The sequence below is a fragment of the Gopherus evgoodei genome, chromosome 4 (genome assembly GCF_007399415.2).
Source record: "Gopherus evgoodei ecotype Sinaloan lineage chromosome 4, rGopEvg1_v1.p, whole genome shotgun sequence".
Lineage (NCBI taxonomy): Eukaryota > Metazoa > Chordata > Testudines > Testudinidae > Gopherus > Gopherus evgoodei.
The window spans coordinates 70899379-70924184 of NC_044325.1; the positions used below are offsets into that span (position 1 = coordinate 70899379).

The window sequence follows — 24806 nt, forward strand, 5'->3', positions numbered from 1 at the left end:
GAAGGTGGGGCCTGCAAGGATTCTAAAAATTAATACTGGCCTCTCCAGGCTTGTATTAAACTCCCAAGGTTACAGCTTTTTCCTGACCTTGGATGGGTAGATGCTGCCACCACCCAAGTGCAAAACCCCTTTGAAAATCTAGGAAGGCGCACTTGGGAATTCCTTCTTGTGGGGTATCCTCAAGCCCTTTTGCCCCACCCTCTGGGGAAAAGCTGAGAAAGAAAACAAAGGAAATCAGCTGTTGCCACCAGCTAATTAAACAACATATGCACAAACCTCTTAGGACACAAAAATCCAGTCCTGTTCTTAAAAAAAGGTAATTTTTATTAAAAACAAAAAGAAAGAAAATACATTTGGAACTTAGGCTTTTTGCTAGATTAAAAAAAAATACAATTACAAGGATCAAGCATCAAGATAGCTCTCTTGAGGGCCAACTTAAAGGTTACAAGTAAAACAAAAGCACCTGTGGTTAGCACAGGGGAGTCCATGAGCCATAAAGAAATAAAAGAAATAAACCTAATCACGTCTTCCTAGATATTTCCTGATCTACTTACATATCTGGGGTTTCAAATGAGTAGTTTCTAAGTATGATCTGATGATTTTCATACCTGGCCCAAAGCTTTTTACAACATAGTTCCAGCCTTGTCTCTGCTCTCAGGGAGAACACCATAGACAGACAAAGGGGAAGTTTTTTCCCAATTTTAAAAAGTTTTCTCTTCCCATTGGCTCTTTTGGTCAAGTGCCCACTCCCTTCCTTTTACCTATGGACTTTTTAACCTTTTACAGGTAAAGCAAGTAGAGAACAGCTATTAACAGGGATTTTATAGGTAACTGGCTGGCTGAGTGTCCATAAAAGGGAGCTATGCCTCCTTCATTTATCACATATGGATATTGTCCCCCTCAGACTCACCCCCACCCTCACCATCTGTGTCTCCAGGTAAGCTACCTACCAGCTTTGACTGCTTTTCTTGAGGGAAAACTGTGAATACATGTTATCAAGCAGATCTGACAAAACTGCCAGTCTGAACTGTGCTGCTAACATTGGTATAAAAATGGGCTCCTTCTCTAGTTAGAGAGAGATTCATGAACCCTACCCTCAGGAATCTGCAAAAATATGTACTATGTCACTAGGCACTGGGACACTACTTAACATGGGAAAGAATAGCTTCCCCTAATAAAAATTATGGGAATCCATATTTATGGTTTAACATACAGTAGTAAACTTGGGTAAGCTGGAGCATTTTAGAGGATTACTGTATTTCTTTAAAAGGTGGTTTGTAAAGGGGAAAGGGAAGTGATTTGGGTTGGGAGGGTGATTTTTCCTGTTTATTTTTACATTTGGGGAAGGGAGGACAGTATTGTGGTTAAATAATTGAACTGGGACTTGAGAGACCTGGGTGTTGTGAGGATAAAATCCATTCATGATTGCAAGGCACTCAAATACTATGATATCCAGTATGCTAGAGGATATATATATAGAGAGAGAAGAAATTTACTGTGGTCTACCTTGCAAGACTAACTGGAGAATAAGTGAAATGAGGCCATCATAAGGACCAAGAGAGTGGAAGCTGTATTAATGAGAAGGGAACTTATTTCTTCCAGCTATTTAAGACTCTCTTTTGTTTAAATGTATTTAACTTCAATGGCTAATTAAGATTAAATTACTAATGCGTCAAGGGTCCTTTTGTTAAACTTCAGCAACTTTTCTCTTTTAAGAGCTCACAATTAACATGTTGTGAGGCACAAGGCAGACTTTACATTCCTGATACTGCTAAGATAGAAGATAAGCAGAAAGAAAACATTTTTAAAAAACAATCTTTTCATGCCTTCAAAATAAACCAGCAAAAAACCCCAAACAACAAAAAGACAAGTTCAATTCTTTAACAATCTTTTGCAGGTCACACATAAGAGTTATTTAGGGTTATGGATCCTCACAGCTACATTTCCTTGATATATAGATTTTTTTTAAAATAAAAATTAAAAAGTTGGAATTTTGGCTGCTCAAAATTAAGAAGCAGGAGCAAAAGTTGCCCAAAAGAGTTGCCAGTCCCTGTCTGATGTGTTTATATCTTCTTCTTGTAAAAAATGGCTCAGAGTTGTCTGGCAAAACAAATAGAGCAGGGCTGGTTCTGCCATACAGGGCAGTACAGGCTCATAGCAGCAAAATAATGTGTTTATTTTTGCACTATATATTGCACAGCTCTGGCATTCACTGGGCACATTGTCATATGTAAGTTACCGACACAAACTGTACAGTAATCAGAGGTGGGCAAATTACAGCCCGCAGGCCACATCTGGCCCACGGGACCATCGTGCCTGGCCCCTAAGCTCCTAGCCTGGGAAGCTAGCCCCCAGCCCCTTCCCTGTTGCCTCAGCTAGCTTGCTCCATCGCCAGCGCAATGCTCTGCGAGCTCCTGGGACAGCGCAGCTGCAGAGTCCAGTCTGACCCGGTGCTCTGTGCTGCGTGGTGGCAGTGGCGTGGCCCAGCTCCAGCCAGGCGGCGCAGCTGTAGCGCCGCCAGCCACCGGTGCTCCAGGCAGCGTGGTAAGGGGGCACGGAGCAGGGGGGATTGGATAGAGGGCAGGGGTGTGGATGGGGTTGGGGTAGTCAGGAGAGGAAGGGAATTGAATGGGTGCAGGGATCCCGGGGGGGCAGTCAGGAAAGAGGGGAGGTTGGATGGGGCATCAGGAAGCAGTCAGGGGCAGGAGTTCCGGGGGCTGTCGGGACAGGGAGAAGGGATGGTTGGATGGGGCAGAGGTCCTGGGGGCAGGGGCATCAGGAACGAGAGGAGGGGTTGGATGGGGCGGCGGGGATGCGGGGGTAGTCAGGGGATAGGGAGCAAGGGTGTGTGGATGGGGCAGGGCTCCCAGAGGAGCCGTCAGGGAACAGGGGGGTTGAATGGGGCAGGAGTCCCGGGAGGGTGGGGCAGATAGGAGGTGGGGGCTGGGCTATGACCCCCTCTCCTTACCGGCTCTCCATACAATTTACAAAACCCAGTGCGGCGCTCAGACCAAAAAGTTTGCCGGCCCCTGCACTAGATGAACTGTCAAAGTCAACAACAAGGTAGGAGAGGTAATATCTTTTATTGGACCAATTTCTGTTGGTGAGAGAGACAAGCTTTCCAGCTTCACAGAGCTCTCCTTCAAAGAGGGCTTGTCTCTTTCACCAACAGAAGTTAGTCCAATTAAAAAAAAAAAAATTACCTCACCCATCTTGTCTCTGTAATTTCCTGAAACCAACACAGCTACAACTACATTGCAAAAGTTAACAATACTAAGACAACTCCTTGTCAGACTGAGCAAGGAAGCAAGTTCCAGAGATGAGGGCCCTCTACTGAGAATCTCCTTCCCCAAACGCAGATGAACAAGTTTTATTAGTTGGTTCAAATGCCCCAACTGATCTCACCTACCAGGTTAAAACAGGGAACTCACAAGTCTTGTTTCCACGGGACTCTTTTCTTAGTATTTCCCACTGTTGCTATCATCACTACAGCTCCACTGAGCTTAGCAGAGGTCAAGATGGGAGATCTAGTTTAACCTATAGCTACTGATATTTTAACAGTTGTGTCTTCTAGAAATTCTTTGAACTGGAGGAGAGGTCACAGTGGTTAAAATACTAGCAGCTAATGGCTCTACTCTTGTAATTCCACCATTGCTAGTACCTGCAAAGTGTCCCCACAATAGCAATGGAGGGTACATCTACACAGGAACTAGACACATGTGGCTGGCCTGTACTAGTCAACTTGGGCTTGTGGGGCTCAGTTGTGGGATTGTTTCATTGCTGTGTAGACTTCCAGGCACAGGATGGAGCTCAGGGTCTAGGACCCTGTGGGACAGGTATAGACATAGAATCGGAGAACTGGAAGGGACCTCGTCAGGTCATCTAGTCCAGTCCCCTGCACTCATGGCAGGACTAATTATCTAGACCAGTGGTTCTTAACCTTTATTGCAGCCTGCACCCCTTTGGTTAACAAAATATGTTCTCGCACCCCTTAAACCTAGATATATTTGTTTGTATATTACAGTAATTGTTAAAAAATATATAATGTTAATAAATACATGAGTTTGATTAAAAACAAAGTAGTTGTACTTACATGTCTGTGCTTAATTTGTGTTTTCGATGATTTACCTTCTAAAAAAATCTGTCCTGTCTCACCCCCCCAGAAAGGGCATCTCACACCCTCAAGGGGTGTGTACGTGAACCCCAGGTTAAGAACCACTGATCTAGACCATATCTGACAGGTGTTTGTCTAACCTCCTCTTAAAATCTCCAATGAGGGAGATTTCACAACCTCCCTAGGCAATTTATTCCAGTGCTTAATCACCCTGACAGTTAGAAAGTTTTTCCCGATGTCCAACCTAAACCTCCCCTGCTGCAATTTAAGCCCATTGCTTCTTGTCCTATCCTCAGAGGTTAAGGGAAAAAAGTGTTTCTTCCTCCTCCTTGTAACAACATTTTACATACTTGAAAACTGTTATCGTGTCCCCTCTCAGTCTTCTCTTTTCCAGACTAAACAAACCCAATTATTTCAATCTTCCCTTATAGGTCACGTTTTCTAGACCTTTAATCATTTTTGTCGCTCTTCTCTGGACTCTCCAATTTGTCCACATCCTTCCTGAAATGTGGCACCCAAAACTGGACACAATACACCAGTCGAGGCCTAATCAGCATGGTGTAGAGCGAAATAATTACTTCTCTTGTCTTGCTTGCAACACTCCTGCTAATACATCTCAGAAGGATGTTTGCTTTTTTTTGCAGCAGCGTTACACTGTTGACTCATATTTAGCTTGTGGTCCACTATGAGCCCCAGATCCCTTTCCGTAGTACTCCTCCCTAGGCAGTCATTTCCCATTTGGTATGTGTGCAACTGATTGTTCCTTCCTAAATGGAATACTTTGCATTTGTCCATATTGAATTTCTTCCTATTTGCTTCAGACCATTTCTCTAGTTTGTCCAGATCATTTTAAATGGTAATCCTATCCTGCAGAGCACTTGCAATGCCTCCCAGCTTGGTATTGTCCACAAACTTTATAAGTGTACTCTGTATGCCGTTATCTAAATCATTGATGAAGATATTGAACAGAACCGGACCCAGAACTGATCCCCAAAGGACTCCACTCCTTATGCCCTTCCAGCCTGACTGTGAACCACTGATAAATACTTTCTGGGAATGGTTTTCCAACTAGTTTTGCACTCACTTATTAGTAGCTCCATCTAGGTTGCATTTTCCTAGTTTATTTATGGTAAGGCCATGTGGGACAGTATCAAAAGCATTACTGAAATCAAGATCGTACCACATCTACCGCTTCCCCCTATCCACAAGGCTTGTTACTCCGTCAAAGAAAGCTATCAGGTTGGTTTGACACTATTTGTTTTTGACAAATCTATGCTGACTGTTACTTATCGCCTTATTATCTTCTAGATGTTTGCAAATTGATTGCTTAATTATTTGTTCAATTATCTTTCTGGGTACAGAAGTTAAGATGACTGGTCTGTAATTCCCTGGGTTGTCCTTATTTCCCTTTTTATAGATGGGAACTATATTTGCCCTTTTCCAGGCTTCTGGAATCTCTCCCATCTTCCATGACTTCTCAAATATAATCGCTAATGGCTCAGATATCTCCTCAGTCAGCTCCTTGAGTATTCTAGGATGCATTTCATTAGGCCCTGGTGAGTAGAAGACATCTAATTTGTCCAAGTAATTTTTAACTTGTTCTTTCCCTATTTTAGCCTCTTCTGATCCTACCTCATTTTCACTGGCATTCACTACATTAGATGTCCAATCACCATCAACCTTCTTGGTGACAACTGAAACAAAGAAGTCATTAAGTTCCTCTGCCATTTCCACATTTTCTGTTATTTCCCCCTTTTCCCCCCACTCCATTCTACCCTGTCCTTGGGTCTTTCTCTTGCTTCTAATGTATTTGTAAAATGTTTTCTTCTTACCCTTTATGTCTCTAGCTCAGGGTTCCCCAACGCAGTGTCTGCAAGTACCATGGCGCCCACAGGGGCATCTAAATGCGCCCGCATCCTGGCCGGTGGTGGAGCATCCACTGAAATGCCACTGAATTTCTGTGGCATTTTGACGGCGACACCTCTCGATGATGTCACTTGTCGGTGGCAAGTGGGTCATCGAGAGGCGTCGCTGCCAAAATGCTGCAGAAATTCGGCGGCATTTTGGCGGATGCTCAACTGCCGCCATGGTCCTTCGTCTGGTGCCCACCGGACAAGAAGGTTGGGGACTACTGCTCTAGCTAGTTTGATCTCGTTTTGTGCCTTGGCCTTTCTAATTTTATCCCTACATACCTGTGTTATTTGTTTATATTAATCCTTTGTAATTTGACCTAGTTTCCACTTTTTGTAGGACTCTTTTTTTGATTTTTAAGCCAGGGTGGCCTCTTGCCATACTTCCTATCTTTCCTGTACAGTGGGATAGTTTGCTCTTGTGCCCTTAATAATGTCTCATTGGAAAACTGCCAACTGTCTTCTATTGTTTTGCCCTTTAATGTTAAGAATGTTTAGCCTAGACAGCTCATGTGAAGCCCTATTTTGGGCAAATGCTTGAAGTATCTGTTTTTGGTAGACACAAAGTCTTTGGTTCCCTTTACACCTTTTCAACACTTGTGTAGTGTGTTGTGCCAACAATGTATTTGGAAAACACAGCCAGATTCTCAGCACTCCTTGTGCCTGCTTTGTATGGCTCATTAACATTAGAATCTTAATTCTGCTCCCATACAGGTGCCACACTTCTATCACGTCCTCCTTCTATCACATTTTCTCCTTCCCATGGGGGCAGAGTTAAAGTTGTTTTCCAGAAATTTTGATTATATTTAATACATTCTTTTTGATATCGAAAGGCTGATTTTGGAGTGTCTAACATTTTGTTGTACCCCTTGATCTGCCCAACCTCCCCCCCCCCCGCAACATTACATGACAACATATAAAACTAGGTAATTTTTGTCATTAGGTTTTGTGAGAGGAAGTTTTCAATGTCAGGAATAGAAGAACTTTTTTTTTAATTTGTCTGTTACTTTGGTTTAGTATTCAAACAATTTCTCCTTCAGTCCCTGCCAAAATGCCTTATTTGTCTAGGGGAGATTTTGCATAGTTTCATTTTTGATTGATTAACACAGTGTTTAAGCAATTTGCAAAGGTGAAATTTGTGGCAGTACTGGGAACAGAGCTCTTCACAGAATCATAGAATATCAGGGTTGGAAGGAACCTCAGGAGCCTGTGTAACCCATATCTCACCCACTGGGGCATAGTGCTTTGACACAGATGACTTCAAATATTTATACTTTCTTAGACCAAGTTTAATGGGGCTAATGCTGACTTCTCTTTGAGATGTACAGGTGAAAGAACACTAGGTACGTTTTTCATTAGATTATCTGGTTGAGGTAGAGGCTATGGAACTGCAGACAGAGGGTTCTTGCCTCAGCTCTCTACTTGGATATGGTTTATCTAATAATCTAGTCACTTAAAGTCATGGTTTTGTTACACAGTTCCCCATTTCCTGTAATGTCTGACACAAATCTTCATGATAAAGCCACCAGATCAGCTGTGTGTGCAGATGACAGCTCTATGCTGCAACCTAGGTTCCTCTCCTGCATCTGTTCTCTCATACAAAGCAGATTGTTTTGTTTTGTTTTACAGCCAGCCATTGATAATCCGTGCAGCCCAATTGGGGCAAGGTCATCTCAGAACCTTAAAAGCGGAGATGCCCAAACACTGCCTCCATAAAAATCACCCTGACCATTTATCAAGAGGAGCTGCACTTAATTTACCTAAAATTCACCTACGGAGCAGTTTGCAGCCACCTTCATCTTTAATAATACTGAGACAAGACCTGCAAGGCTGCCGGTGCCAGCTTGCACTGCTTCAGTTTAGGTGTACATTAAGGATTTCAGGCTGGAATTAGTTCTGGTAGCTCCATTGACTCCATCTCCACACTTAAAATGAGACTGGGAAATGACTATTGTGTTCTGTATTACTCTGTGGGCCATGCTTTCGCCTAATCTACACTTTGGCCTCCCAAACTCCTGTTCTGCTGAGCTGTGAAATGAACTTATCATTGGTCACCTGACTTGCCAATCAAAATTGTAAACAAATCCCTCCCATTCTTTGCTTTCTGTAGAAAACATTCCTTTTGAACACGAGATGGTGCTATTCAATCACAGTGGCTTCTCTGTCAGAGGCTTTTCTATTCTCAACCAACACAGTATAAATAGAATCACTAAATGGGGGACTACTAGCATCATTAAAGTTGGGGAGACCTCAGAAGGATCTGCTGGTAACTCCTGGTCCTGATTAGAATGACTTAACTTTAATTCAGAATGGCAGTGAAGTGAAAGTCTTTCCAATAACAGTGCTCTTCAGTAATAGCATGTCCTATGCAGCCTGCTTTTAACTTTCTTGCACTGATTTCCAAGGAAGCACGTTCTGGTTAATAATCTACCCTTCTCTAGGCATTTGCTAGCCCTTCCACCTTCCCTTGCAATAGCATGGGTGGCGATGCCTAAGCCTCTGGGCTAATGAGTCATGTTTCACAAGACAGTTTGGCTAATATAATTAGGCATTCAATGATCAGATATTTTCAGTAATCATCTCACAGTACAACAGTAATAGATAATATATCTTCAGGTCTGGATTTACTATGCATGGTAAGGAGGACTAGGTGATTTAAGTGAGCAGTAATGAGCCAGAACCGTTTACTTCTTGGTCATCAGTCCAACAGTTAACACACCCCAGGTCAATAGTTAACATCTAGAAATGAATGAGCTGGGGAGGAGGGTGTGGGTGCGTCTCAAAGAGGCCAAAGACCAAACAGATCTGGTAATTGAACTATCATTTTTGTAAGAGGACTGCTCAGTGCAACAAAAATAAGTCTATGCACTGGACTGCAGGCTGATAACTCACTACTTGATGTAACTGCATCACAACAGGAAAACTTCCACTGATTAAACATGTAGTAAAGGAGGAGTGGAGTATGGATCAATCCCATATTACGCTGGGTAGCCCAGTTAACCCTATCATTAGCACTTTACTACAATCTGCTTGTCCTCCTGGTGCCCTTGCCAGGGCATGGTTGAGCACAGCAGATGTGGCCAAGGCACAGGACAGTGTTGGGGAAGCTGATCTGTCTGCAGTCAAAGTTTTTATTGTGATGGTTTTTAATTATCACTAGAAATGCAAAACAAAGATAAATTATTAGCACCAGAGGTGAGGTAACCCTGGCCTTCAATATTATCCAGTGGGATAACATCCCAACAGATACTGGCATTCCCCTCACAGTGCACCATGGCTGGGGTAATGCATCATCATCTGGACATAATTTTTCAACTATGATTGGTGAAATGTAACTGATTTGCCTCTTCAAAAGCAAATGAAGATTCCCACCATAAAATGACTCAATGCACAAAATAGGTGGTAAACCGGAATGGGGGGGGTTACAGGGGAGTGGGAGAGGAAGACAAGGTCTGCATTAGCAAGGGAGAAATTGGTTCAGTCACTGTGGCCCATTCAGTCCTTGGCATCTCTGCCAAGACTGCCAACAAGGGGCACAATTGCGATGGTGGGTTTTGTACTGTGAACCCGGGTCCATTGGAAACCAGGATTGTGATGATAAAAATCACACCCCAACTAGTCAACAAGTGATGAGAACTTTTGATTCTTACTGAAGTGGGAAAGGGGAAAATTTATACTGGTGTCCCAGCACCAAGTGTTGGCACTGCCCAGATGCCCACATTCAGCAATAGCTACATTTTATACCATTTTGGGAAACTCTTAATTTTGCTACCAAAATGCTGCAAGTGGGAAGATCCAGGTTGTTTGGTTCAGCTCTCCTGTATGGCTCTCTAGACTCCAGCTCTTCCTGAGGCTCCACTGACCTTCCCTGAACTACAAAGAGGACGGATTCTTTTCGAGCTAGGAGCCTGTAATGGTCTCATCTCAAGCTGGGAGAGGATCATTCAGCCCAGAAACAGGATAGCATAGTAGTAATTTGGAAGCTGTGTACCGAGGTGTTGCATTCATTAATCTACTTGCACTATGAATAGAGTGCTAATATCTCAAGCTTTCATCCACTTCACCCCCATGTGTGATACACCCTGGATTTGGACTCATTGAAATCATTGGAGCAATAGTTGTGCATTATTATTGGCTCATTGTATGTATGTTATTTAGTGAAGGAAGCATGATTCCATCATGGTTAAAGCACAGGCCTTGGCCATAAGGGTATAGGGGGGCTGTCAGAAGAACCGTGTTCTTTCCTGGCTCTGCCAGACTTCCTGTATGACTTTGAGCAAGACATTCAACCTCTCTGTGCCTTGCTTTCCCATGTGTAAAATGGAGATAATACTGACCGTCCCTATGGGATGTTGCACAGATGAATTCATGACTTTGCAAAGTGCTTGGAGACCCTGGGATGGAAGGCACTGTAGAAGTTCACAGTGTTCTTAATACACAGAATGATTCTTTTTACAGTTTGGCAGAGGAAGCAATACATGGATCCAGATTGGGATTTGGGATGTAGGAAGGCACTAACATCTCAGGCCACGTCCACACTACAGAGTAAAATCGAAATTAATAAAATCGATTTTATAAAACAGGTTTTATAAAATCGATTTTACGCGTCCACACTAGGGCACATTACTTCGGTGGTGTGTGTCCATGGTCCCAGGCTACCATCGATTTCCGGAGCGGTGCACTCTGGGTAGCTCAGTAAAAGAATGGGACCAATAACTTCGATTTCCGTCCACACTAACCCTAAATCGATATAGTAATATCGATTTTAGGGTTACTCCTCTCGTTGAGCAGGAGTACAGAAATCGATTTTAAGACCCCTTAAAATCGATTTTAAGTGCCTTGTAGTGTGGACGGGTACAGCGTTAAATCAATTTAACGCTGTTTAAATCGATTTAACGCTGTAGTGTGGACCAGGCCTCAGAAACCATCGTGATGAGACTTCAGCCCCAATTGTTGTAAGTCTCTTGAGAGCAGCTGTTATTGTGCAGCTTCTGCCCTCCTGGGCAGACATCTCGTGGGAACAGAGAACAGTTGTTTTTGCAAGACTGCTGTCACACCTGAACCACAACTGAGATGTGCATTCCTCCAGTCTGAGAACCAAAACAAAACCCAAACCCCAGGGACAGGATGAGCTCTAGGAATTAGAACTGAAACCCACTCCCATCCCCACCCCTAATCCCTTTTATTCTCATCTCCCAAATTCAAGTGTCCTGGTTTTAGTCCATGTCAAATTGTTAGTTAGGGCAGGCAAACTCTGAGTAACCAAACTCCCATTGTCTGAGAGGGCTGTGAAATCAGAGGTTTGTTTCCCTGAGCATGGAGCATTCATGTCTGACCTCAGAGTGATGATCAGGGTTTACCTGTATTATTTTGTTTAGACTTTACACAAACAGCTCTAAAAATAGGCAGGGAGCTGAGCTCCTCTAAGGGAAGAGCTGCCTTTCAGGCCCAGCCCATGTGTGCAGCCTGATTAAGAAGCATACAGAGGGGAACTGGAAAAGCCGGCTGTACATGACTGAACGCCTCTGCTGGAACCCGTGGCTTCACCTCAGCTTAGCTCGTGCTATGCAATCTGTTTCAGAGATTGCAATTTACACATGAAAGAAAGTCAAGCATTGAAAGCCAGCCCATTATGCCCAGTCCTTTATCTCTGCCCCACATCCTTCCTTTACAGCCCTTTGCTGTCTCACACTGACACTAAGGGGTGCATTTACAGGTAACTGACTCCAATGGAAGTGATGTAGGTATAACACCCCAATTACAGCATAGAGAGTTAGTGACAGCATTGGGTGAAATGCTGCCATGAGCTCCTTTGCTGCAGAGCTGCCTCTCCCAGTGACCCATGAAGTGACTGCTCTGCTCCAATTTGCACCGTGTTCTCCTCACAGCCATAACTGGCTCCCAAGGCTGCTCACCTGCTGGTGCTCTGAGACTGACCCATTGCCTCTCGCATGTCACTTCCAGCTGGCTGGCAATTCTCTCATCCAGCACAAGCTTTGCCTGGCTCTCAGGCAGCTGCTTGAATTGTTGCCCAAAATGACCTGCCCTCGTTCTGGACCACTGGATTTATGGCCTATGCAGCGTGGCAACCTCCCTTTGCATGGTTACCCCAGCTCCCATCGGCCAGCTCAGGGACAAGAAGAGCATGTGTCTCACACCAGGCAGGTCACCCACATAGTCACTTCAGATTTATGAGCTGGGTACCTTGTCCTCCCAGTTGCCATGGAAACACAGCTTGCCAAGCAGGGCTGAGAAGAACAGAGCAGGCTGGTGAGCTTCCCCTTCACCTCCCGCTTGGCCTGGCCACCCTGCACGGCGCCAGCAGCGGCCCTTGTCCCACCGCCAGGGAGCATGCATGAGAGATTACATGGGTCAGCACGGGAGGGCGAGAGAGAACTTGAGGGGGGTTAAGGCTTTTCACAGTGGATGGAATGCCACCCCTGGGAACTGAGCTGTACGAACACAGAACAAGACAGTCCCTGCCCCAAAGCGCTTATGATCTATGTAGAAGACAAGCGGCAACAGATTGGTACAGACAGGGGAGTACCAGGAAACCATGAGTCTTTGTGCCACATTGCCATGGTGGAGGGAACCTGGGCCCTTCATGCCCTTGGATCCTGGGTTTTGTTGTGAATGCAGCTTCAGGCCTGCAACTCCGAGGATCCTGTGGTTTGTGATGACAGACAGCCTGGGCTCTTCATGGCCCAGGCTCCTGTGGCTTCTCAGAGTGGTTGAAGACCTGGTCTTTCATGCCCTGGGGCCCTGTGCAGACTGTGATGTTGTCTGGGCTCTTCAGCTCCACCATCCTCTCTTTGGGCTCATGGTGTGTTGTCAAGCTTGGGCTTTTGAAACGGCAGGAACATGGCTTGAGCTAGTCACTGTCATTCCAGAATGAAAGGGGATAGAGTTGAAGAGTCCTGTATGGTGCCCCGGGGCTCAGGGCAGAGAGAGACCGCACCAATGTGGGACAGCACATTTTGCTGCATACAGTTGCCAGCTAACAATGGTCAGTGATGATGCCTTCCAGTGACAGCGCCACCACCATGCTCTAGTGATAATCCCTTCTGCTGCTCCCTAGGGCATTGCCCTGGAAGGTTTCCATTAACAGACACTCTTCCTAACATAAAGCAAGCCCTGTGCTCAACGGCCTCTAACACAAAACCATTAGCCTCAATTAACATACCAGTATGGGGGTGGGGGTTGTTTTCATATCCTGGGCTAGCCCCAAAGGTGGGTCAGAGGTTGCAAGGGAATTGAGGATTCACAGGAAATGCCAAGGAGTGGGAAAACTGTGACCTACTGGAGGGCAAACTATTAGGAGGGAGCTGGAATCCTCTTGGAAGACACAAGCAAAACTGGTGCTGATGTGGACTTGTTACAGGATTCACGCACTGTTACGATGGAGTTGATGTACTGGTGGTTTTGTATTCATGGATAATCTACGCACACCAGAATGTCCTCCCCAGGGTTCGGGCACTACACTGAAATGCCTGGCTTAACACTGGGTGAACTTAGGAGGATGTCTTGTTTGTGTATGTCTGTTCCATCTTTTGAGCAGGTTTCCTCAAACCAGTTGCATGATAAGGGCATTTTTGTCTGGCTGCCACTGCAAACTGAACTCCTCCTTTGAGCATTGGCTCTTGAGGTGCCTAGTACTGCAGACTTTTCCCTCAACGCTGCAGCCCAGCTTAGTCAGGCTTTTCTGCACATGGCCCTCACTTGCTATAGGCACAAACCCAAAATGACAAATTGTTTCCGATACATTTAGCAGATAAAAGCTGCAGAATAATGATACATATTTCTGGCTGCAAGAGCTGCTGCCAGCAGCAAGCAGCCATAGCCCTGTGCAAAACACAGGGCCATAAAAATTTTTACCCAGAAGGCATCAGCCCCACCTGCCAGTCTGACACAGGAATGCCCACAGATGCCATGGGACTGGGGGAAGGATCCTCCATGTTAGAAAATCAAGTATTACAGCATCAATGCGGTGTCCAGAAGTTATGTCTGAGAATGCATGGAAAATGCATTGTGGTACATAAGCAGACATGCCACCTCTTCTTCCCACTTAACCCTTCTTCCTATGCTGGAATTTGGGATGCAGAAAAATCCATGACAAAAGTTATCACTCTATAGAAAATTATGAAAAAAACTTACGGATTATTTTAGCCAAACGATCTTGTTCAATCCAGACACTATCTTCTTCCCCTGAATGTTGTGCTACTGATCAGCTTTCTTTAAAAAAGGCACCCTGGATGTACCATGAGTCTGACATACTGGCCCACGTGAAACTCTCCCACAATAACTGCTAATATAGCCAACAATCCCCCATACTCAGAAATTCCTCACACTCAAAGACCCAGCAGAAAAGTTACCACATCCCAACATGTCAGTACAAAGCAACAAATTACCCCAATTGCCCTCTGAAAATAGGATCCCATTGACAGGAGAGAAGATAAGCAGGTTATAGAGCTTTCCTAAGGCACCACCACAACAGGCTAGGTAAGTTTGGGAATTGAAACCTGTGATACGCGATACCATTTTGTTCACCACTTTTACAAGACTATGATAAATTTTGTACAAAGTATGTCTTGTGAGGGATCATTGAAATATCATAATCTGCTGAACATTAGTGCCCAGGTAAAATGTGTGTATCAATATTGCATGTGAAGTTATAAGATTATACACTGTGTCTCCTTATAACATGCTCCAAGGTTAAGACAAACAGGCCCAAACCAGTTTTTCAAAAACAAAGATACAGTAGCACCACAGCCAGGTATTAAACAGCTATCACCACTTAAGCGGCCATTCTCCAGCAACAACGTGTAAACAAAAAAATTTACATTTTATCACAGGGACAATTCAAACCTCACATCCACAATGGACTGTGTGTCACCATGACTCAGCAAGGATGTTTCTAGCACAAGAAATTGAATTATAAAGAGGGGAGGAAAACACTTGACTTCATTCCTCTTTCCTCCTCCCATCTCCTGCTCATGATATCAATGAAAACCTGAATGGCTCAAGTAAGGGGGAGGGGTCCCAGGCTGACAGGAGACCCAACTTGTGAAATTTACAATAACGTGCTGAGACAAAACCTTTTGCTTTTAAGTTCAAGTAGCTTGTTAAGTATTAGCTTGCATTTTACTCTTATTTTCTTTTGTAACCAATTCTGAGTTTTATGCATCATCACTTAAAAACTCACTCACTGTAGTGAATACATTTATATTATTGTTTTATTTTAACCAGTGTGTTTGGATTCGTGTGTGTGGTAAACTCCTTTTGGGATAACAAAGTCAGTGCATTACCATTTTCCTTTGATGAAATGGACTGTATGAGCTTGTACTGTTCAGAACTGAGCAGTACAAGATGCATATTTTGGGGGGACAAGACTGGGACTAGGACTTTGCAGGTGTCAGCCTGTATGTAATTCATGAGTGGCTGGTCAGAGTGCTCACATATTTATCTGGGAGTGAATTTGCACGCGGAAGGCTGCATGAGCAGGCCAAGAGTGGCTGTTCTGACAGCAAAGCAGCATAAAAGGCACCCCAGGCTAGAGAGTTAAGGAGATACAGCTGTTCAACAGTCCAGATTGTACCCTGGGGAATGTCACAAAGCCAAAACTTTTGATGGTCTCCATTTCTTTGTGGTTTCTGAATTTGTTCCCCATCCTCACGTCTGTCTTGTATTTTAGCATAGATCGAAGGATGCAAGACCCCAGACTCCCATAATATAGGTCACTGAGGCAAGGATCGTGATTCCTGGAAACATGATTAATATTTGCAGGATTGAGAAATCCCAAACCTTACCCTGGCCAACAGAGCCGCCATTGGCCAGACAGACAGCTGTCCAGCAAAGTTCAGCTTGGGTATGTATCCAGTATGGCTTCAAGTCTCATTTTCGGTCTGGGATGGTTGACTAATTTTGGAGATTTCTGGGAAGTTCAGGCAAGCACTTGTGAGGGAGTCTTACCTGGATTACCATGAAACTGTGCTCACTGCCTCAATTTCCCCTTGCTGGTAGCCCCTTCAGCTAAACCAGAAACTCCTCCCTCTCTTGGGTAACAAAATTTCAAGGACAAACATGTAGAAGAGGAGTCTCTGGAGGGTCCACAGGCTTTTGGTTTCTCAGTCCAGGGGAATGGAGAAGAGCATCTCTTCCCTGTGTGCTGAAGTTGTGGCCCTGAAGAAGGAAACAATTGCCTGCCCCAGTGTTCAAGTCACCCTGTTCAGTTTCAAAATTACTCCTTTTCCAGCTTCCATTCTCTAGCTGTCTCTCAGCGCAGGTCAAGATGGAGAGAGACCATTCCTTCCCCAAATGCCCTGGACTGCAGGCCGAGAGCTTATTACAACTGGCTCCCTTCCAAGCATTCCTGGACAGTCTCCAACTCTCATGGTCCTTCTGGGCCACAAGTCCCAGAATCCATCTGTTCTTAGCTTCTACCCAGAACAGGGCACAGCTGGTCCTGCAACCTGTCTTAAAGAGGCAACATGCCCTAAGACAGGGTGTCACACCCCTAGTCCTTACTCTGGGACTCAGATTAGCATATCCCCTAGTATTCTGCCTGCATTTTGGAATGCCTCTCCAATACCTCCTCCCGTTGTCCCACTGCTATCTCCAATTCAGGATCTCAGCAGATGAGTTTACCTTTCCTCCAGAAAGTCTCTCATCTCTCCTGCTTCTCACTACCAAATCCACCATTGTCCATGACCCTTAGACTTTCCCTGACCCTGAGACTTGCAATCTTGTCGTTCCTTCCCCTCCAAATCCTCCCTCTTCCTACAGCAGTGCTAACATCCTCCCTTTCCTTCATCCCAACTGCTAACCCCTTTGTCTCTCGTTTATTGTAACCCCCTCCTCTCAACTCTTCCCACTCCAGTCTATTGAAACCTTGCAGCAATTACTGCTCTCTGCACTGCAGTAGTGCCTAGAGGGTCTAGCTCCCATGCTAGGCACTGAGAAACAACTTTAAAATAACCACTGTGCTGCCACTCGAAATACCCCACCACCCTCAAATACTTCCTGTCTCCTTACGCCATGTGCAAGCACCACCTCATCCTCCAAACTCTGACCTGCTCACATCTCACCTGGCTTTCTTCCAGTCCTACTTCATGCACAGCACTCTGCCCATCTTCCCTTTTCCCCATTCATCGATTAGGGCCTTTCGTGTTGCCCTCTGTATCTTGGAAAAGGCAGACAATCACATCAAGCGTCTTCCCTCCATTGCTGGTTTGCCACTGCTGCCTGCTCTTGTGCCACAGTTTTTAATGGGTTCTGATCTGCTAATTTAGGACACAGAAGCTCACTAGGCTCCTAGCTCAGTGTTCCTACACAGTTGTAAATTGCATGAACACAATGATGCTACAGCAATTAATAGTAGAGGGAAGCAAAGTGCCTTGTTCAAGATCGGGGTTCTCAAATTGGGGGGTCGGGACACCTCAGGGGGCCACAAGATTATTACATAGGGGGTTGCGAGCTGTCAGCCTCCACCCCAAACCCCGCTTTGCCTCCAGCATTTATAATGGTGTTAAATATATTAAAAAGTGTGCTTAATTTATTGGGAAGGGGCTGCACTCAATGGCTTGCTGTGTGAAAAGGGTTGCTGGTAAAAAAAGTTTGAGACCACTGTTCAAGATCATGCAGCAAGTTAGTAAATCAGCTGGTACTAGAGCAGGGCATGCTGATGCAGGGTCAGAGCTCTACACATGGCATATGTGGAAAACAAATAGGGATGGGTACACACAAGAACTGTGCCAGAAAATGGCCCCGGAGTTTGTCTTAGGAAATCTAGCCCCCTCCAATTTGTCAGGAGATTAAGAGAATCTGGTGCTCCGATCAAGATATCAACCTGTTCTTAGGCTAAAGCTAATTTATACCAGGCAAGCTCGGTAGTCTTCATTATCTCTCCCCCAAACCAAGTGCACTCAATACCAACAGTTGATTCACTGGCAGGTCCACCCAACCACATTCAATGAACACCTCACTCGTCTTGGAATTTTCCTTCCTCCTACTCCTTCACCCACCCCCTTTCCAGAGTCACTTTGCCCATTCACCTTCCACCCCTTATGTATTACGTAGGGGAAAGACTGAACCCTACTATTTGTACGCATGGAAAAGGTGACAGTGCAGTCTGCTCATACGTAATATGGAAACAGTACCCCCTTAGCTCCCAGGTGCGGTGAGTCTTCACTCGTTGTCTACAACAAGCTTTGACATCCCCAGATGGAAGGTTCTAAAGAAGCATAGAGTATTGTCAAATAACCTGCTGGTTGGACTCTCCACTCCAGCCCAACAGCATGAGGCCAAAGGATAGCATTTTTTAAAAAAGGCACATGCAAGAGGGTAGACATTCACTTCAAAAGAACTTTTTTAATTTAGAAATGCAGTTATATACATAGAACAATTAAAATTAAATTAAACTTTGTACAAATATTAAAACACTATCTTCACACTCACTGCAATGTACAGGAGACCAGAAAATATATATAAAATAAAGCAAAAATAAAACTGAGTGACATCCTGCACAGCATCAATTACGTTTAATTTGTTTTAAAATCCCACATCTAGGAGTACCATTCTGCAAACAATTCCATAGTGGTATAACTCAGATAAAAACCAGAAAACAAATTAATGCATTGAAGGCAACCAAGCTTCCCTATCTGTAACTACCTGCAGTGTGCCCACTGCATCACACGCTGTCTGCTCCACAGACAGTTCAGCTTTGTGTTTGGTTTGAACTCTTATGTAAAGTAGAGAATCAAAAATAAAGCATTACTTTTCAGCAGAATTAGATTGCCCCTCTCCTTGGCTCACCCTTGGGCAGAAGCAAAAAGCGTATGTTAAAATAGAAGTGCATAAATTTAATTCAGACACATCCACTCTGGTGCAACCACATGTAACCTCTTAAAGTTACCCAGAAGGCCAAGTTAGAAGCAGTATGTAGGACAGAGCTCTGAAGAGAGGTCTGGGAGACTTACATGCTTTGTCCTGGGAAGGGTGAGAGCAGGACAATCATTCTTGGGGTTTGTTTTGCTTTTTTCACAAGGTTCTGAAATGTTGGCAGAAGATTCATTTCCAATATAAAAACACTCCTTCAAATGAAGCCAGCCTTACGCAGCCTTTCTGTGCTTCCAAGGCCTTTTACGGAGAGAAGTGAAGTTTCTTAACTACAAGTTTCTGTGAACAAATGTTTTCATCAAATTTAATTGGCAGTTCCTTCTTTGCAGGATGAAATTTACTGTGCTAGTGTCTGAGAACCAGGAAGTGAAACGGATTATACTAGTTCTGCTGTCCAGGCTGAGTGAAGTGAAGAATATTAATAAAACAATTGCTGTCCAAAAATAAAAACTAATTTGAAAAATTAGTTTAACATGACCTGTTGTAAACAGATCAGCAAGGAAATCTGAACATTTCTATCTTGCTGCGTCTTCACATTTTTATATGGCAGAGTCGCTGGGTTTTTTTAGTATCTTATCATCTAGGCACAGTGAACCCTTCCTTATCGGCTCACAATGATACGCATTTGCACCCAATCGTTTAAGCCACCTACAGGGCTTGCCGGAGCTTTTAATAACAGCTCCTACTCACTCACCGCAAGTTTTCTAGGTGCTCTGTCTTTTGTACTCACAGCAATGATCTCCCAGCCTAGCTTATGTCCTACAGCAGAACTTGCTGTGCTCACTGAATCCCAATTCAAATCAACCCAAATTCTCTGCACTTAGGGGGAGTCTTGTACTTCCTTCTGGAATAATGTCAATATTTCTCATCTCCCAAATTAATCCATGCGCTGTGAGGGCAAGTCATACCTCCAGAGGCATAAAAATCCTGCTAAGTTGTCAAACTGTTAAATGGGGAAATTCTGAGAGAGAGTTCACTTCCAAGGGGAAGTACGTAAGATGATGCGCACAGAGTGTAATTTTATGTTGCAAGTTTGCTGTTGGTTTAAAAGGATGGGAATCTTCTGGCTCTGCTCCATCCCAGAGTCACAGAGCTCTAATTGTGCAGCAGTCCTACAAAGGAGAAGAACGCTGCAGAGCCCTGCTCCTTCCACCCGCAGTGGAGAGAGGCCCTTATTTATTTAAATAAACAAAAGCAAAACCAAATCATCAAAGTTCCCTTACCTGTTACTAATCCCTTTATATTATCCCAACACTGCCATGATTAAAGTTTGCTTTTAATTCACTTGCACTTCATAATTTGGGCACTAAGAGACGAGACCAACCCAGTTCACTTTCATTTGTAGTCAGTTTCCTTTTTTGGATCTTGCACACTAGCCTGGTACTGTAATAGTTGGATTGCAAACATGGCAGAGGAATATCCTTGTTTGGAAAAAAAAAACTTTTCAATTGGAATAGAAAGGAAATCATGGAAGAATTTCTTTTGCACACAGTGTTTTGTAAATTTCTCCTGACAGGGTCCCTTTACATTATTTTTAATTTTCATGTATAATTAAATCATTTGAATATTCTTGTTAAGCATTTCAGGGTACAGCATGTGTAAGACAACACAAAACTGCATCATGCTGGGAAGGCTATAAGGGGACAGCCTCCTTTTGACTACTCTGGTCTATGATTCCAGCAAGAAATGTTGTATTCTTCACTCCAACTTAATGCTATCAAGTTATGGGAGAGCTCATAAGCAAGGGTTTTTTAAGGCTGAATTCTGCAGTTCTTGCTCCCATTCACTTAAATGGGAGTTCTGAGTGTGCAGCATCTCATTTATCTTTCTAGTTTTCTCCCCTTCCCAGAAATGGATTCCTGCCCCTTCAAGTCTCCCGAAGACTTTAAAGGTATGAAGGTAATGGTCCACATGTTGCTCAGTAATGAAAAAGGGTTGTTTTTTCTTTGAAAACTTATCTGCTGGACTTTTAAAACAGGTTTTTTTTCCCCTCCTCATTCAATCTCATTTTATATGAAAGTAAACTCTAAAGCGGAATGCTTGGGAAGGTGAAACACAAGAACTCAAAAGCTTTTTCTGCTTGCATCGGATCTAATGTCTCTAGTCTGCATGGATGTTTCCACAGAAGAAAGTGGCACATTGGTTTTCTGCAACCGCCAAAGCATCTAGGGGCATCAGAGATTACCAGCCAGCAGGGTACAATTAGATCCTCCCACAAAAAGCCATGCTCCAGTATCAGTAACTGCTGTTTTATCCTCTTAAAATCAAAGAGACATTGATTGTCTATTTCTGCTGATTACAGCCACATCTTTTCCCTCGCCCCACACCCCTCTCTCCTGGGAAAGAAACTCTGAGGGATTCTATAAAACAAAATTAAGGGCCCCTTCTGTTGTTTATTTCTCTCAGACTGGTGGTTAACCACACTATTGTGAATGGGGGCTAGTGGACACAGCCACTATGCGCTTTGTTAGGTGCATGACTGTCAGTTTCAGCGTTCAAAGCAAGGTCAGGCCCTGGGATCAAATTCCAGCTTCATTCAGAGAATGCTCTTCTGTCAGCCGGAAAGTGTGGCACCTGGCCTTTGCACCCAGGCTGCTGCGGGTCAGCTTTGGTTACCAGGGAACCTTAAGCTAATTAGAAAGCAATTCATTCTATTTTTTCACTTTGATAAGACGTGAGAGACCAGGTTATAGGGACACTTATTCCAAACATGGGATTTTGTAGAACAACAATTTTAAAACTAACAGTGGAAATATTTCCATGCTGATGTTTTTTTAAATTCTAATGGAAACAGTTTACAAACTAATACACTTATGCCTGCACTGTCTGAAAGCCAAATACTGCAGCACCTTTAAGCTGGAAATGAAAAAGGTTTGTTTATTTATGGTCCAAACTGAGACAGAAACAAAACCACCAAGGATAGTGAAAGTTGGATTTCTCAAATTCTTGCTGTAACTGAGGGTCTTGTAATAAGTAAAGAAGTTTGTTTAAAATATACTGTTTTTAACTTGACATTGTCTCTAAAACAATTCTTGCAACTTAATTTACGAGATACACAGGATGGGGGAAAATAGAGCTGTTCTCCGTATACACACCCACTGTTACAGCTGTCCTGGGAATTAACAGGCAAATGCATTAACTGCAGCCAATCCCTGCCCACTGCGGCTGGAGCCTAACCTCAGTTACTGCAGCAATAATCCATTTTAAAATGTTATATAACACTAAGTATTCTGATATAATCACTGCTCTGGGTAGGGAGTACAATTATAAAGGGGAGAGGAAGGGGGGGCTGAGGTATTCACCCAGAAGTCACAACTTGCTGAGTAAAGCCACATCTCATTGTTCCCTCCATTTCAAATACAAAATTTACTAGCTTCCTTTTGGGGCAACTGCTGGTTGACAACCTGACAGTTCTGTCAAGAGAGTCATTAAAACTCATGCTCTGGACTGGGGAGGGTCCTGCTCCAGGTAACTGTTCAAAAACTGCTCTGTTGTCTCCATAATGGCCATGCAACCAAACTGTGTCAACTCCACTCTTCAGAAGGGGTTTTGGCTAACATACTGTTCCCCCTCCCTGTGAAGAAGAGGCCCACATGTGGGAGCAGCTCCAAATGCACAAAGAGGTCCCATTAGGATAAAACAGCAGTACAACCCTTTCCATTTAAGGTTATGAAGACATGCTGCAACTATTTAGAAAGTGTAATGCTGTATTTGAGTACCCTGCATTATGGTATCTCCTGCCAGGTAATCGGGGATGTTAACCACAAACCCCAGCATTAGCTGACAATGTTAATATTTCTGCGGACAAAACTATAAACATAAAAAAGGGCCAATGAATCCAGAGAACACATTAAAAAGCCCTTACGTTTCCTGGAAAATTGAGGGAGTAAGGGACAATGTTTCTAAATGACTCTTCCATGTTTACTGTCATGTCAAGTTAAAAGTTGTTGGTGGCAGGCAAACCCAAGCAGTTATGCAGGAAAACTGATATTTTAAAAAAGTGTCAGAAACCCGACACTTGCAAAAGAACAGGCCTTTGGATAAAGTGGACCATGATTATGGCACAGCATGTCAGCAGAACAGGACTAACCTGCAGTTAAACACAGGCTTGGTTAACTGGAGATCAGATAATCAGGGTTGTACTGTACGTTTTTTTGCTTCTAGGTCTTGTCTACAACTAGCCTTTTGTAGAAATTCTCTTCGAGTTTAGCACCAGCCGCTGCCCCTGTGCTAGACCAGCACTGGAAGGAACTGGTGACATTTCCAGAGTAGACACAGCCCTAGACTTCAGGATACAAAAACCGAGTGGATTGTGAGGTCAATGAAAGAACGAGATGGTGGAATTTTTTGGAATGGAATCTTGCAGAGAGACTGTTACTCTGCGACATCAAGGGTGTATTTGGTATTTTGTGGGGAAAATATGGGGATAACAAAGAAGATATGAAAAGGAGGAAGAAAAAAATCTTGTAAAAGATGTCAGACTTCTCTGCCTTTACAATAGTCAGTGATGCCTAATTGTTAATATGCATCTAAGTTACAGAACATACCACTTTATCTTTAAAAACTATGAGCACTGATGGATAGTGTAAATTACCCATATTGGGACTTCTCCCAAGCCCAGATTTAGCCCTCTTGGAGAGTTCTGTCCTGCCCTAGTCATCAAGAGGATACTGGAAGAAAGGTCTTTATATAAACTATGTCTGCACCCAACGAGCAAGCAGTTCTTGGTCCTTGCTCTCTGGGCTGCTGAAGAGCGAGCAAGGCCTGTGAGAAGCTGCGACAAGCCGGTGTGAGAAGGAGAAAGGCACAAGTAAATAGCAGCTCTCCAGAGGCTGCAGTCAAACATCTGGCACGGGGAGGGAAGAAGAGGGAGGAGCTCAAATCCATTACATTACTCAAGCCCCTAATGCAGATGGAATGGGAAGGCCGACACCACACCAACCCGAATGGCACATCGAGGAGACAACCTGGCAAAATCCTCTGGATCTTCAGCTGAAGGGTCTCTGCTTGGAAGTATCCAGGGCCCAGCTCATGAAGGTGGGGAAGGCTGCACAAAATGCTTGCATCCCAAGGAAGAAGAGGGGAAACCAAGAGGGAGAAGGCTAAACAAGTGCAGCAGGCTTCATGCTTCCTTCAACAACGGAATATCTGGGAGGGAAAAAGAAAAAGGGGTCAGACTTTACATGGGTCGTTCCACGGAGCTTCTAACGGGTGGCAGCAAAGTGCACAGACGAGGTATGTTACAGCCTCTCCCACATCCCCATACAGACAGACACAACCTCTTACAACAGTAGTGCAGCATTTCCCCTCCAACGCCAGGCATCACTTCTCCCCATGCCTTCGAGCAGCAGCAGACGACTGCAAATAGGTCTGTGGCAAATTAACCTTTAATTACAGCCACTGCAAGCTCCCATGTAGGTGGGAGTTAGGTAGCTCCAGCATGATCTTGACACAGTAAGCTAACCTTTTTGTTAGTCTTCCTTATAACATAAGAACAGTCATACTGGGTCAGACCAAAGGTCCACCTAGTCCAGTATCCTGTCTTCCGACAGTGGCTGGTGCCAGGTGCTTCAGAAGGAATCAACAGAACAGGCAATTATCAAGTGATCCATCCCATCGCCCATTCCCAGCTTCTGGCTTACAGCAATCTGCCCCACTAAGAAGTGCCTTAAACAGTAATTTAAAAGCAGCGCTAGACACTGCAGAACACAAGAACCATCTGCCTATTTCTGCAGAGTCTGAATGGCCCACTGGCAATACTATCCCTCAACTCTGCTACCCACATTTGAGGTTTTCCTTCCATATTCCATATTTTGGAATTTTGGTATTTCCCTCTCTGTAGGGGAAATAACCTTTGGGGTTTTATTGTTGAATAGGATTCCAAGTCA

General features: G+C 44.0%; 1 protein-coding gene across 4 annotated transcripts in view; it reads right to left on the bottom strand.

Moving 5' to 3' along the window:
- Positions 1-18368: 18368 nt before the first annotated feature.
- The window catches only part of SUSD6 (sushi domain containing 6), a 130848-nt gene continuing 124410 nt past the window's right edge, over positions 18369-24806 (bottom strand). For all 4 annotated transcript variants that reach the window (XM_030559696.1, XM_030559694.1, XM_030559695.1 and 1 more), the window contains one exon: positions 18369-24066. In XM_030559696.1, coding sequence (XP_030415556.1) covers positions 24041-24066 — 26 coding nt within the window. In that variant the 3' untranslated portion in view covers positions 18369-24040. The remainder of the gene's footprint in view (positions 24067-24806) is intronic.